At 38.5% G+C, this 16,134-nt stretch overlaps 1 protein-coding gene across 5 annotated transcripts in view; it reads left to right on the top strand.

Moving 5' to 3' along the window:
• Positions 1-16,134, top strand: part of EXOC4 (exocyst complex component 4) — a 702,098-nt gene that overhangs the window by 83,505 nt on the left and 602,459 nt on the right. For all 5 annotated transcript variants that reach the window (XR_836802.3, XM_064487345.1, XM_010975676.3 and 2 more), the window contains one exon: positions 13,109-13,283. Coding sequence is in view for 4 of the 5 variants with exons in the window: in XM_064487345.1 (XP_064343415.1) it covers positions 13,109-13,283 (175 nt within the window). In the remaining variant the exon portion in view is untranslated. The remainder of the gene's footprint in view (positions 1-13,108; positions 13,284-16,134) is intronic.

Raw genomic sequence — 16,134 nt, 5'->3', positions numbered from 1 at the left:
CTTATTGAAGCAGGTGATAGGTATAGGATGGTTCATTCTCCTATCCTAAAAGTTGACTTGTTTAAAATATGAAATTTTCAATAATAGTGTTCAGGTAATGTTTTATTTCCTTTCCAATTATGTATTTTCCCAGCATATTTGTCTTTTTTATTGATTTGCAGGAACTCTTTATATATTAAGAAAATTAGTTCTTTGACATCTATATTGTGATTTCCTCTTAGTTTCTTTCTCTTTTGACTTTATGAAGTTTAATCATGTAGTCATTGTTTTTATTTTTATGAGGGTGTATTTATCAGTGTTTTATGGTTTCTGGTTTTTGTGTCAAGCTTAGGTCTTCCTTATTCTTTGATTATAAATAAAATTTCACAAACTTTCTTCTACTGTGGTCTGAATATTTATATTTTTGATACATCTGGAATCTGAAGGAGTGGCCATACTTCTTTTAAACAGATGTAACAATTACTATACTATATTTTACACTTACTACACTATATTGTAACAGTCTTTATACCCTTTTCATTTCTGCCTCCTGTTATATAATTGATGGTGTGTTAGATGAATGCTTGTGGAATATCTCTAACATTGAATCATCTGCTTTATAGTCATGCTTTTTTTTTTCTTCCAAGGTTGATATTTGCCTCATTTCCTAAAACTCTCCCCACCGCCCCAGGTTTCTCAATCTATGAAGGCTGTAGATTTCTAGAAATAAATTGAATTACTGTTCTAAAAGTTGGAAAAGTATACTTTAAAAATATTTAAAAAATTCAGAGTCCAGAACTTGGGATGACGGCATGCTGTTGTAATAGGGCAATCTTATAAAGTGGTTTTATTGAGGAGAGAGTCTGAAGGCTCATGCCCAAAGTTAGTTTTGTGGCACAAGGACAAGGTTTATGAAAAACATTTCTCATGATTTCTTTATATCTCTAGTTAAAGTGAGGCATGTGTTTCTTTTTCAAATAAGTAGCATTTCCTTTCATCTCTTCTTTCTCTGAGTTACTCTTCTCCTAATTGTCTGCCATGTAGGATTTGGTGGAATTGGTCATTTGATTTTACAGAAAAGTCATTGAAGAGCAGCTTTGAAACAAGGTCAAGCTCAAGCATTTGTCCTTGTGTCTTGCAGCCATTCCCAAGCACTGCATGTAGCACCTGGACATGCTTGGAATCAGGAAGGGCCTCGATGTAATTTAGATGAGTAGTTAATTCGAATCAAAGCAAGCGGGAAGCAAGTAAATTTAACTTCAGTGATTATGATTCCATTTGATTAAATCTCGACTTTTGATTACACATACCAGTGAGAACATACTTTAAATACAGCCAACTATTAAATACTGAAGGGTATGAATAGGATGAACCAGGGACATATAGAAGGAATTCCACTGTTTCTCAACCGGAATATATCCCCTGCAGCCTTACTGAAATATTTTTAGAACAAATGAAAGGAATTACTTCTTTACACATGGGACTTACTAGACCAACTGTTAACTAAAATATACAGTTCATTACCACAGAAGGTAGTACTGGTCCCAAATCTACATACTCTCTAGTAAGACAGATTTATTGATGATAGCTTCTTAGTGTATCAGGTGAAGAAATAATGTGGGTAATGGTCATGTCTCTTTGGTAAACATGCAGTTGGACAACTGTCTTTCTGATTGTATATTGTCCTTTGGTTATAGTCTCCAGAGAAAGGGTGCTTGGGTGAATGGGCTAGAGGTCTTACTCAATGTTACATTTCTTAAATCTTTGTTTTATATTTGTCAGAGTTAAAAAAAAAAATTGCCCTTTTTTTTTTGGACACCAGAACAGGAAAAAATTTGCTTTCGATTTCTCTTGTTTTGCATACTAAAGCAGGCTCAAATTAGAGACAGGGCCTGTTAGGGAAATAATAGATAAAATCTATATTATAGATTATTAATAAATGCTATTTAGGTGTCAGCCTTCGTGTTGTATCAGGGCCACTTCTCTGTTCGGCAGATGGTAGGAGCTGCCTTAGATTTTGTCATTTTCTGTGCACACGTTGGTGTCATAATACAACGATACTCCACATTCAAACTGACACTGAATCTTTCTCATAACAGAAACATGCGTTGAATGAGATTCTTCCCTTGGTGATGTTAGGGAGTGATGTCAGATATGATTAAAGCACCTTTGTGTGTATTTTAGGCTGTATTTCATATTTTCTGGGCTCCTCCAGCTCCTGGCCCATATCATCATATTCTCTAATCAGATTGGGCCGTGAGTTTGTAAGGGGTAGGGGTTAACTTTGTGTTTGCGTTCTGATTTAGGGCTAGGCACATACTAAATGCCCAGGAAGTTTAATGAATGAATAATTTTTTTAAATGCAAAGATGATAATTTTTTAATAAAAGGAAGTGATTTTTAATTTAAAAAACCAAAATCTCAGCCCTACACACAGGGGTCTTAAGGATCAGCAATACCAGTGTCACTGGAGAATTAGAAATGCAAATCATCCCTGTGGTGGAGGGATTGAATTGGAATCCCTGGGTGCAGGGCCCACAGGAGTCTGCTTTAGATTATTCTTAGGCATGCTAAAATTTGAAAATACTCTTCATAACATCGCAGACATCAGAGTTGTGCAGTTTTGTAGCATTTATGCTTTGCAAAGCAGTCTGCCGTCTGATATCTCACCTGTTGGCCTCATCACAGTTAGGGGCATTATTATGAATCCCAGATTTACCCAGGGAAATGTGAAAGCTGCAGTCATCTGACAGTTGACAAAGCTGGTTGGTGGTGGAATTCAGAGCAGAAGTTGTCTCTTTCCACCATATGAGTTTGCTTTCTGGCTTATGTAGAGATGACATTCCTAGCTCGTTTCCTGGGCCTGATTTTGTTCTTCCTCAGGAGAAGGGCAGTATTTGCACTGACATGTCTATTCTCTCACCCACAACCCCCATCATGTAACATAATTAACATTTCTTTTTTGGTGGTGATAACATTAAAAATTTTTTTTTAAATTGAAGTATAGTCAGTTTACAGTGTGTCAACTTCTGGTGCCCAGCATAATGTTTCAGTCATACATCCACATACATATATTCGTTTTCATTCTTCGTTAGGGTTACTACAAGGTATTGAATATAGTTCTCTGTGGTATACAGTAGAAACTTGTTTATTCTTTTTGTACATATTAGTTAGTATTTACAAATCTTAAACTCCCAATTTATCCCTTCCCAGCCCCTTTCTCTCCTATAACCATAAGTTTGTTTACTATGTCTGAGTCTGTTTCTGTTTTGTAAGTTCGTTTGTCTTTTCTTTTTTTTTTTTTAGATTCCACATATAAGTATATCATATGGTCTATTTCTGTTTGTAGATTAGTTCACTAATGTCTTCTTTTTTTAGATGTGGTTTTAAGATGTAGTCTCTTAGCATCTTTTCAATTATATAATACAATATCATTAAGTACGATCACCATGCTTTCCTTAGCTCCCACATCTTACTCATCTTCCAACTGGAAGTTTGTACTCCTTGACCACCGTCTCTTTTTCCCCACCCTTAGTCCTTGGCAGCCACCACTCTAGTCTCTGTTCCTTTGGCTGTTTAAAATTCCACATATCCATGAGAACATGTATTTGTCTTCATCTATCTGACTTACCTCAGCCTAATGTCTGCAAGGTCCATACATGTTGTTGCAAATGGTAGGATGTCCGTATTTCTCATGTCTGAATAATATTCCACTGTGTGTGTGTGTGTGTGTGTGTGTGTGTGTGTGTATTTCATATCTATTCATTCATTGATGAATGCTTAGATTATTCCATATCTTGGCTATTGTGAATGATGCTGCAGTGAACATGGGTGTGCAGACATTTCTTTGGGATTATGTTTTCATTTCTTTCAGGTACATACTGAGAGATGGGATTGCTCGATTATATGGTGGTTCTGTTTTTAATTTTCTGAGGAACTTTCATACTGTTTTTCATAGCGGTTGCATCAGTTTACATTCCCACTCAACTGTGTGCAAGGATTCCCTTTTCTCCACAACCTCCCCAACACTTGTTATCTCTTGTCTTTTTTTGATGATGGCCATTCCATTAGGTGTGAGGTGGTATCTTTTTGTTGTTTGGATTTGCATTTCTCTGATGATGAGTGATAATGAGCATCATTTTATGTACCTTTTGGCCATTTGTATGTCTTCTCTGGAACAGTGTCTTAATTTCTCGGCGCATTTTGAAATGGGATTGTGTTTTGTGTTGTTGTTGAGTTGTATGAGTTCTTCATATATTTTGGATGTTAACCCCTTATCAGATAGATAATCCACAAATATTTTTTCCCATTTTATAGATTGCTTTTTAATTTGTGGATGGTTTCCTTTGCTGTGCAGAACCTTTTAATTTGATGTAGTTTCACTTGTTTATTTTTGTTTTTGGTGTCAAATCCAAAGAGTCATTGCCAAGACTGATGTCAGGGTGCTTATCCTTGTGTTTTCATGTAAGAGTTAAATGGTTTCAGGTCTACATTCAAGTCTTCAATTCATTTTGAGTTGATTTTTGTGTCTGCTGTAAGACAGTAGTCCAGTTTCATTCTTTTGCATGTGACTGTCCAGTTTTTCCAACACCTTTTGTTGAGGAGACTCTCCTGGGAAAGTATCTCCTGATACTAATAGTTGAATTCAAAGAAAGAGGGCCTGGGTTTATTTTCTAATTTTAGTCACTAATTTGCTACACGTTAGAATTAGAAGTTCACTGGAGGTCATCAAAGAATTCAGAAACTGAACATGACAGGTAGGGAAGTGACAGGAAGGACACTACTAGAGCCAGAACCCAGTTCTTTTTATTTTTACTGTGTTTTGTTCTATGTTGCTAATAGTTTTTTTTCCCCCTGTTCTTTTCATAATGCAGATGAAGAATGAGTCAGCACTCCTCAAATAGTACCTTCTATTTACATGAAGATTGTTACTAATAAGTAGTGAAACTAATCTCTACCCCTTGGAAGTAGATACTAGATAACCTTGAAGATTAAGTGGTGTCTGTGTCCTCCTGCTTGAAATGAAGAACACCCGCTCAGCCAAGCTTATTATGAAAATGTGTATGTGAGATAAAGGCCTGTAAAACCAAGACCATTTTGATCCGAAATAATTGATGATCAGTTTCTTTTAATTTTTCATATAAAACCTAAGCTCAGAGTTTAGTATGTTCTTATCTTTCAGAGCACAGAGGTAGGGAAATAAATATTCTGTGGTTATTGCCTTTGTCTGTCAGTGGGGAAATGCAGAACTCTGATATTAAGGTCTCAGCAAATAAGTGCTAGAACAGAACTGATTTTTCTACCTTGTGTGTCTGTCTTTGCTTCTTTGTGACCAAGTAAAGCAGCTTCTTGGCTGCAGACATGAGTTTTCCAGCCAAATGACTAATTCAAGTTTCCCTGGATGTTAAGTTTAGATTTGGATCGTCAGATCTCACCTTAAATATTGAACATTCTTCACAGCTTGGTGATACAGCTTTGTACCAAAGACGTTCCTTGCCTTGTGCAACTGTGACTTTTTTTTTTTTTTTTTTAACGTTTTCCTCATCTTATTCCTCTGCGTTTTTTCCTGGTGGCACTCCAATATGATATTGCTAGGGTAGGAAGTTAGTTGAAGATCTGGGAGAGTAGGTACCATTTTGCTTACATCCATAAGAAAGCGGTTTTTAAAACATGCTAGGTAATTGGAAAGTGTGTTTAAATTGAATGCTCTGCCAACAGATACTTTCTTCACCTTGACTTTTTTTTTTACACAAAGTAGATTTTATTACGTTCATTCAGAGCTAACTTTAATAATATTGTATCTTTCAGCTTGTAACTGTATTTGTTTTGGTTCTTGTGTTTAAGGTGATAAAGTTGTCTTTCTGAGAGGAGAGTTTTGTGTGAAATATTTTTATTGTGGGCTTCTATAACCAGGAGATTAAATTTATAGTATGTATTTTCTTACCACTCGCTATTGGTAATCAGGTCTCTGTTTCTCCTACCTGCTGGAGATCATTTTTTCATTCTTTCATCCAGCAAATATGCATTTATTGCCTGAGGATTATCACAAATACTGGGATACAGTGATAAATCACAGTCCTTGCCCTCATTGAGTTTATAGTCCACAGAACGGGAGGCAAGAACTGGGGGAAAGGAAGCTCCTTTAAGGGCTGTTTTAATAATTCAGGGAAGAGATGAGAAGGCTGCTTTGGCAGAGTAGCTGTTGGTAGTGGACTAAAGTTGGCCCATTCGAGAGGGAGTAAAGAGATAGAAATAAAAGAAGTTGGTGATTGGTTGGATTAGAGGAAGTGGAGAGGGGAGGATGATTTGCTGGGGCAAGTGATACCATTCACTGATGAAGGAAATGGAGAAGTAGATTTGGGGAGGAGTATGATGAGTTTCATTTGAGACATGCCAGATCTGAGGTCTGCAGCTCAGGGGAGCCATCTGGCCAGAGGTATGTTTGGAAATCATTGGCTGGTGAAGACAGTGGTGAATGAGCTCACCCAGAGAGAGTCTGAGGATTGAGAAGAATTCACAGCACTTAAGGAACAGGCTGAGGAAGAGATTGCTGAGAAGGAGCAACCAGGGAGGTGGAAGCAGAGTGGAAGAGTGTAGGGTTGCAGCCTCTGGAAGGCAATGTTTCAAGGAGGAGAGAGTGGTCAGTAGAAACGAGTGCTGCACTGACTTGAATGAGCAGAACGACGATGTGAGACTTGCAAGGATTGTTCTAGTGGAGTTCCAGGAGTCAGAACTGGCTGGCAGCGGGCAGGTGGAGGCAGTGTCGACAGTTCTCTTGACTCTCCTGCCGGCCTTGGTTTCCCTGGCCTTGTGCAGTACTTAAGACTCTTTGGCCCCTTTTCTCAAATTAATTCCTTTTTCCTAATATCCCGTAAAAGAAGCGAGCTCCAAAATCAGGTCCTTTGTTCTCTCTTTATCTCTGAGCTTCCGTTTTCTTGTCTGTGACGTGGGGTATAATGTGTACCTCCCTCGTAGTGTTTTTCCGAGGACTAAGTGTGCGCTTCACACAACGCCTGCCTGTTGTCCTCAGTGCGGCTGTGATGACGTAATGGTCTTTGTTGTGGTCCTCGTTGTTGTCGTCATCATCTCCTCACTTCAGCCTGACAGTTTTAGGGATCTCGTCCATCATGACAGCTTCAGCTGCCAGCCCCGTGCAGAGGACCCCAGGCTGGTGGCTCTAAGCCTCGATTTCTCCTAATAGCGCCACCCTCAGTTGCTCATTCTTTACTCATGAACTCAGGCATCCACACAGTGGGACTGTTCTGCATTCTGGGCAGTGGGCCATGTGCTGTGGGAGAGATGTCGTTACATAACCACCCATAGAACAGGGACCGTGTTCTGACTTTCTGGCCCAGGAGGCCATAATATCGCTGTTTTTGTCACTTCTCTCAGTCCGTTGTGCTCATCTGTTCTTGTTTGGAGGGATTATAGAATCAGAGAGAAATGAAGGAATTGGCTCTTATGCTGTGAATTAGGCCTCTTTTAGTTACAAGTGACAGAACCCAGCTCCGAGTAACTTAAAGAGGGAGTTCTCTTGAAATGATACTAGTGTATCTTAGGGAATACAAGCAGGATGTCACTAACCAAGCTGTGGGAAGGATAGAGGTGCACCTGGGCCCTGGGGACATCTGGAGCATTTCACCCCTCCCTGCATGGTAACTGTTAAAGGTACAAAGTACAGTTCACTGTTCTTTTGAGTTTGCTTTTTAGTATACTTTCACTTCACATTTTTACATTTAATTCTCACAATTTGTGATTGGGAAATTGTAATTGAGGAAAAAAATTTGTGTTTGAGGAACTTGAAATTGGAAACAGTCTATGATGGTCAGCAGAGCTTTCTAAATGCTAGTGCTTCCTACGGGCACATACCACATTGTCATCCCAGGATTGGAGTCTTCTTTCACCGACTGTGATGTTGCATTGCACGTTTCTGCATACTGTTTTGTGACCCTGGAAATAAACCTGTCGGGTGTATGTGTGTATATGATTCTCTTCCGAAGGGTAGAAGCTGCAATTAATTGAAATTCTAATCTCTGTGATTCTTAGGCTTATTCATACTTGAGGCCTTTTCTTATTCAGTTCAGTTTAAGGAATCTCCGCTAATTTAGTGATTCTGCCCGCTCTTTTGTCTTTTAGATGAGCGGTGAAGACCTTGAGCCTAACAGGATTTAAGCAACTGATATTACAATGTAATGTTTTATTTCTTTTATTTACTTAATATTTTGTGGTGAGAGTGGGGTGGGGAATGATTCTCGTGGTGCTTCGTGTGTGTAGGTTATCCTGACCGTGTTAGCAGCTAAAGGCAAACACTTGTTCTCTCAATCTAGTGTCGTGCGGGCAGGTGGCCCATGTATATGAATATTAACAACATAGTTTATTTCTGGGAGCTTAAAATGGGGCCACGCTAGTGCAGGTCATATCCTGTTCATGTGAGTGATTTCCTGGTCTCTCTATTCTTTGCTGCACTGGGAGAGAGTCATCTTGCTTTTTCACTTGTTTTTTAGGAGGGCATGTGTTGATGAGAGTGGTGGGCCTCTGCAAAGCGTGTCATGGGCTTGGTTTCTTTTCCCTTGTTAGCCATTCCCTCCTCATCCCACTGCTGAGTTGAGCATCCAGTGCTCCCCCGAAACCCTTCCTGCCAAGGTCACTGGGACCTGCGAGGTGTACGTTTCTGGCTTTATCTCACCAGACCGCCCCGTAGCCTTGTCACTGTTCTCTTCTCCTCCTCCTGTCTTCCTGCTCTCTAGCTGCTTCCTAAACATCTTTTCAGTGCTGCTCTTTTCGCGAGTGTTGGTTCTGGACCCGGCTTGCTTTTCTTCCTCTGCACCTTATCCCCGAGTAATCTCATCCTCTCAGATATTTCACTTTTTAAATTTCTGACATCAGTCTCTCTCCTGAGCTCCAGAATTGCGCATCCAAGTACCAGGACGGAACACCTTAAACTTAACATATGCAGATCTAAACCCAGCATCTGTCCTTCAGTCATTTCTGCCTTCACTTCAGTTCTCTTTCCCTCTCTGGAAGGGTGACCACTGTCTTCAGAGTTGCTCAAGCCAGACACCCAGAGAGAGGGATGTTGAACCCTCCTCTCTTTAATGTGGCACCGTTACCTCAGCCAGTTGTGTCCATTTTCTAATGTGATTTATCTGGCAGTTGTGTGAAGCTCCTGGAACAGGTATTAATTAATTCTTTGGTCTTACAGATGGGAACACTTGGAGACAGTGAGAGACTTTTTTTCATAATTGAAGACTTAGGGATTACCAGTGCTGGGAAAGAACATGACTCTTTTGTTTCTTTATAAGTTACTTCTATGAGAAGGAATAACGAACAAACAACAAACAAGTGAACCAAAAGAGAAAAGCTAATGTCCTCTTGGTAGTAAGATTCCAAAGGAATCAGCCTTCATAATACTTCACTTTTGGAGACATCAGTTGTTTCCTTTTTTTCACTGACCTTTATATTTTCTCTTCACCACGGGGGAGGTGTTGGGCCCTCACTGTCCTCACTCAGAGCCACAGCTGCTGGTTTTTATTTAGGCAGATATGTTGAGATGTAATTCACACACTGCACAATTCAGCCATCGAAACAGTGGTTTTTAGTACATTCACAGTGTTGTGCAACTGTCGCCACCGTGTAGTTCTGCAACATTTTCCTCTCTGCTGCAAAACAAACCCCAAATGCTTTCGTGGTCAAGTTCCACCTACCTAAGTAACCACTAATGTATTTTCCATCTGTATAATTTGCCTGTTCTGGATATTTCACGTAAGTAGAATCACGCAGTATGTAATCTTCTATGACTTTTTTCACTTAACAAAGTATTTTCAAGGTTCATCCATGTTGTGGCATATATCAGTACTTTCATTTTATAGCCAGATGATAATCTATTGTATACCTTTTTTTGGGTGGGTACATTTATCAGTTAATGGACATTTGAATTATTTCCACTTTTATGATTTCACTACTTTAGTATTACTATTTTAATACTATTTTACTATTAAGAATGCTGTGAGTATTTGTGTACATGCTTTTATGTACACGTATGTTTTCATTTCTCTTGGGTATATACCTAGGGATGGAATTGCTGGGTCCATAGGTAACTGTGTTTAATTTTTTGAGGAATTGGCAAACTGTTTTCCAAAGTAGCTGTACCATTTCACATTCCCACCAGCACTGTATGAGTGTTCCAGTTTTTCTCCATCTTCACCAATACTTTTTATTGTCTGTCTTTTTGATTATAGCTGTCCCAGTGGGTTGAAGTGGTATCTCCCAATTTTGATTTGTGTTTCCCTTTTGGCCAAGATGTTGAGCACGTTCTGTTTGCTTGCTGGTCATTCACACATTTTCTTGGGAGAAATGTGTATTCAGATCCTTTTGTCCCTTGTAAAATTCAGCCATTTTCTGTTAGGAGTTTTAAGAAATCTTTAGGTATTCTAGATACAAATCCATTACCATATAACTTATTTGCAAATATTTTCTCCCATTTTGTGAATTGTCTTTTCATTTTCTTGATGGTGTCCTATGCAGCACAAAAGTTCTTAATTTTGATATTGGAGCTGCAGGCTTTATTAACATTGCCATGATGGTGCTGTGGTGAGGCAGGGGAGAGGTTCCCTCCCACTGAAATGGGTAGATGTTTCAAGGTAGGCAGAGCCGCAAGTCTAATCCCTCCACTTCCGGCCTGACTCCTCTCACTTTCTTCTTCCCTGAGTAGCCTGTCTGATGGATATGATGGCCATACGGCAGTAGGTCTGTCTTGGTCTTGATCTTTTAGGAGTGACAGAAGGTGGCAGTGCGTCAGCGTTTTCTCAAGGGATTGCTATTTCTATGATGATAAGATACCGTGGATCTCATTTTAACACCTCAGTTCTCCCTGAGGTCTCTTTTCTAAATGGAGCACTGCCCCTGGTTGCTGAGTTCCTCTTGTCCTCAAGTAGCGGTCAAGGTGTGTGCAGTCATGGAGCCTAGTGCCCCTGGAGGTGACCAGACAGCAGCCCCTTCATTCAGAGGCCCCACTTCTCTTCCAGTGTTCTCTGCTTCACTGCTGGTTTGTAGGCTTGTACCTAGAATTTCGTGTCTTTGGGAAGTTGAATACCAGTGCACCTCACAGTTCTGAATGTCATGGGTCAATGTGATTTCAAACAGTGTTGGGGTACAGCATAAGGTTATTAGGTTTTAATTTTATCAGTGAAGGACATTTGACACTTTAACTGCTGTCACTAGAGAAAGTAACAGATTTTCCATTGAAGAGAGTACTGAAAAGAAATGAAATATATTCACTTTTGTGGAATGCTAATACACGGTCTTACTTTTCTTTTTTTGCTATTAACCACTGAAAAATACATTATGGTCTGTGGATTGATGTTTGGGAACCACAAGCTTACATACTCAGCCTAACTCTTTATTTGTAAAGTAGAACCTTAACTTAATCAGGTATATTCTCTGTATGTTGCCAGATACCAGTTTTATACAGGTTACTTACCTACACCGAGGAACTATTTCAGTTACGTTAGCTACATCGTCCTATACTTTGTACCTCTCTCTGCTGATATTTGAGTAGTTTTCCAATAACGCATATGCAAAAAGAATTGTTTTAGGTAAACGTGAGTATAAATATGAATTGACCTTTAAAAGATTTTTAAAAAATCATCGTTCAGAGGTAGAACAGCTCCTATTTACAGATACAATGTGTAATTTCTGGATTATGTATGTATATTCTAGGCTGGGAGTACTGCATAAATTTTTATTGATTCTGTCCTGTCTAAATTAAAATGTCAAACAGATATTAGGGTTTTATCATAAGATAGTTATTGGCTGTCACATTGGCACGTTAATTATAGTAATTGGGCAGTAAAGAAGCCATAGGAATAGATAATATGCTATGCGTTTTGATGAGATTGTAGTTATAGCCTCTTATTTATGGTAATAAAACCTCATTAATTGACACCGCTGACAAGCTCTTCTGCTTTCCTTTTTTTAGTTTCGAGGTTGGTTTATAAGTCTACTTCGAAAGTATGAGCTGAGAGCCACGTATTGTACAATAAAGGTCATGTTCCCAAATTGTCTATACTTGGTCATGGTATACACATTAAATTCATTCAGCAAACATTTGCGGATCACTCCTGAGTGCTCCTGAGCATACAAAGATGTATAAAGCAGTGCCTGCTCTAAAAGGCTCATAATGAAGAAAGGAGGTCAAATGTCTATACATTAATAAATGTGACCCACATTAATTGAGTCATGTATGTGAGCCACATGTGATATGTTCCTTGAAAGTGGGATAAAATACTGTATAAGTTCAGAGGAGGAGGGGAGGATTCCTGGCTGGGGTGATCAAGGATGCTGTAAGGCTCAGAGATGAAGGAATTACTTTGCATCCCTGACATACGGCTCTGTGCCGTCTCTGAATATACATCCACATTCTAGAACTGCAGTGAGAGGCAGGCGGCTCAATGCACTGACATGGAAATCAACTTGTGTTCTAGGCTCAGCCGCCTCACAACCTTATTTTGTGTCCTTGAGTATATAAAATTGATGTAATAATATGTGTCCAGCATCTCTCACTATGAGAAATGAGATAATGTGGATGTCTAAGCTGCTCCCTGTGGTGAAAGTCAGATTGCTTGGCAGGTGTGTATTTTTTTCAGGCAAGTTAGGCCATACGTTTGAATGGTAGCAAGCGCAGCTTTCCATGACTAAAGGGATTAGCATCCTTACCAAAGTGTCCAGTTTATTGCTAGCAAATAGAGTATTCTGTGTAACATTTGAACTGTTGCCTGAAAAATTGCCTGAATTCTTAGGAGAAACTGCCTGTGTAAATACAGTATAGCGATCACGGAAATGTGTTAGAAAACAAATGTTTGTTGAGCTGCTCCTGGTTTAGGGACTTTGCAACTGTGTTTAAATTCATACACCATCTGCATTATATCATAGAGGAAACAGGCTTAGATAAGTTTTTAGAAGTTGCTTAGATCAGAAAACTGTTTGAAATCCAAATCTGTTGAAATTTAATGTGCTGTTTACATGTTACATGTGCCAGTTCCCTTTAGTTTGATATTTTTCTTAGAGGCCAGTGTCATTTTGGTGTATGTGTGCTTGTATGTAAATATCCTTTATTTATTTATTTTCACTAGATTACTGCTAGAACTGCTGGAGTTGCTGTTTGACAAGTTTAATGCTGTAGCCACTGCACACTCTGTGGTCCTGGGATACCTGCAAGATGCTGTTGTGACTCCACTGACGCAGCAGGAAGATGTCAAATTGTATGACATGGCAGATGTGTGGGTGAAGATCCAAGATGTTCTACAGGTAAGGTCCTTTTATGAAGGGTGCCATCTTGATTCAGAATAACAGGTGAGAAAATAAAAATCAGCCACCGAAAATATTCCCGTAATCATAAACAGTGAGAATGTTTTGTTTCTGTTTAAAGGTGATCCTTGCTGATGCTGCAGACTTCTGTCACCTTTAAAAGACCTTTTAAACGAGCTTTTTTTTTTTTTTTTTTCAGCCAGGTTTTAAAATTAGGAGATTATCAATATGTAGCCATGAGGGATGTATAGTATCTGGCTTTCTGTTGTAATGTACTACTTCATTGGAATTAGTCAAATATTTCAGTAATCAACATTAGAATGTTCTTAAACACTAGTTTATAAACATACATAGTTTAATTTTATGACCATTTTCCTACAATTGACTCTTGCATATAGTGGGGGTAAAAGACAGGTCAAGAGCTTATTTTAAGAGTTGAAAATAAACCTATCAGGTATAAATGTATCACTCTGATTGATTTGTTGAAGATCAGAGGAGTGATATTGCTGTCTGGTATAATGCTGCAGACGTGGTGTTTAGAAATTCTATTATGTTTTCTCTCCATGTGTCAGGAAAATATATTTGATTAGACCAGATGAAAATTAGAAATATGATTAATATTTAGCTGAAGCAAATTTGACATAGCTAAATAGAAGAAGACTTGGTTAGACAGCACCTACTAATACGAAAAAAATTAAGTATATACAGGGAATTGAAGAATATAACTGTGGAAATGAAATTGCTTGCATGGCAAATAGTCTTTGCAGGAAAACATAAATCATGAATGTAAATTGTAGTCATTTTTGGGAGTATAGGCATGCTCTTGGTGAATTGAATGATTGACTCCTGGTAATTCATTCATTAGACAATATTTTTTTGGTTCAGTCTGTGTGCTTTATTGATGGTTCAGTATAATACAAATACAACTATATTCCCTGAGTTTCACTGCTTGTGTCAATTACTGTATGCCCATAGTAGGTACTTGATGAATATTTATGTGTTGAATAAAATATCTTTATTGCTTGGGAATTGGTTATTCAACATTTTACATCTTGGTTTGCTAATCTGTCATGGAAACGTGTGCTTCTCAGGTTATATTTATTTTAAGGATAAAATAAGATAATAGATTTTTAAAGATATTTCAAAAATAGTTAGAATTAGAGACTTCTGGTTCCAGCCATGATGAAGTTACCTCCTACTGTAAGCAACTTGAAAACTGGATGGATTCAGGCAGTCAGCACAGTCTGTGGAGAGAAGAGAATACATGAGGTCAGGTTCACATTCATCCCAGCTTCTTCTTTGGGGACACTTTCTAAACTATGGCATAGGGAAGTGAAGCCTAAACAGAGCCCTGCACTCTCTAAGCTGAGAAAGCAGAGATCAGAGTTCAGGGATGTGGAGGCAGCTAGAATTTGTGGATTAGGATACTCGAAAAGAGGGAATTGCACAGAGAAGGAGCCCCAGAAATCTGAAAAGAGTGCCATGAAGCCTTTGGTCAAATATGAAGCTTTACATACCCCAAGGCATGGCAGAAAAGAGCTGCTGTGGATCTGTGAGCTGGACGGAAATTGCAGAAGTTTCTAAATGCTTGGAAATACTGGCATTCAGACCAGCCAGAGTGGGGAGAACTTGCCGAACACTGTGTGCTTTCAAATGTGACCTCAGAAAGGTTATGTTTTAGGAGTTGGGCTGTGCTAGTCATAGAGTAAGGGTTACTGTAAATCTTGCTTAACAAAACCCCAAACCAAGTTTCTGCAGTATCAGCCTGATCCACCTGTAAATTAACTGCCTGCCGGAGTGAAACTCATGCTGAATTAAGGCAGTATAATTCAAATCCTCAATAACAAAACACCCCCAATGTCCAGCATACAATTATTATACTTGTGAAAACAGAAAAATGTGACTCATATCCGGGATTTAAAAAAGTTGATAAACATTAATATCTGAAATGAAAAATTTGCCAGATGGATTTAGCAGCAGACTGTATGCTGTAGAGGATCAGAAAACTTGAAGAAAAATCTGCCAAAACCAATCTGAAGCACAGAGAGAAGAGAGTGAGAAGAAAAATGAACAAATCCATAACATCCTGTAGGACAGTATCATGCTGTCCAACATTTGTGTTGTTACCAGTACAGAAGGACAGGGGAGAGAGAGATCAGGGCAATTATTGGAGAAACAAAGACCAAAAATTTCAAAGTTTGTTGAAAAATGTAAACCCACAGATCCAAGAAGCTCAACAAATCCCAAGGAAGATTAACACAGAGAAAACCATACCTAGACACATTGTCATCAGGTTGCTGAAAACCAAAGGAAAAAAATCTTAAAGATAGCCAGAGGAAAAAAGACCCATTGACTACAGAGAACCAGGAAGAAAAATTTTCTCTAACTTCTCATCAGAAACAATGAAAGCCAGAAATCAATGGATGTCATCTTGAAAGTGCTGGAAAATACAAAAATTGTCAATCTAGAATTCTACATTCACTGAAAAAAATCATTTGAAATGAAGGTGAAATAGAGACATTTTCACATTAACTTTAAAGCTGAAAGAATTTATTGCCACTGGACTTGCACTTAAAGAAATGTTGTAGAAGGTTTTTCAAGCTAAGGGAAAATGGTACCAGATGGTAACTCATCTACAGGAAAATCTTTAAGAAGGTCAGAAGTGGTAAATATGTGGGTAAAAATGTTGTTTTCTCATTTCTTAGTTTTTGTTTAAAGCAAAACCAATAATGATGTATATGGGTTTTATAATATATTTAGAAGTAAAATGTATGACAATAATTGCACAAAAGTTGAGAGTAGGGTAAATGCAACTCTACTGCTTACATTATACATGAAGAGATAAAATAAA

This window comes from Camelus dromedarius, chromosome 7 (genome assembly GCF_036321535.1).
Source record: "Camelus dromedarius isolate mCamDro1 chromosome 7, mCamDro1.pat, whole genome shotgun sequence".
NCBI lineage: Eukaryota > Metazoa > Chordata > Mammalia > Artiodactyla > Camelidae > Camelus > Camelus dromedarius.
Note: the sequence above shows the minus strand (reverse complement) of the source record. Positions and strands in the feature narration are given on the sequence as shown.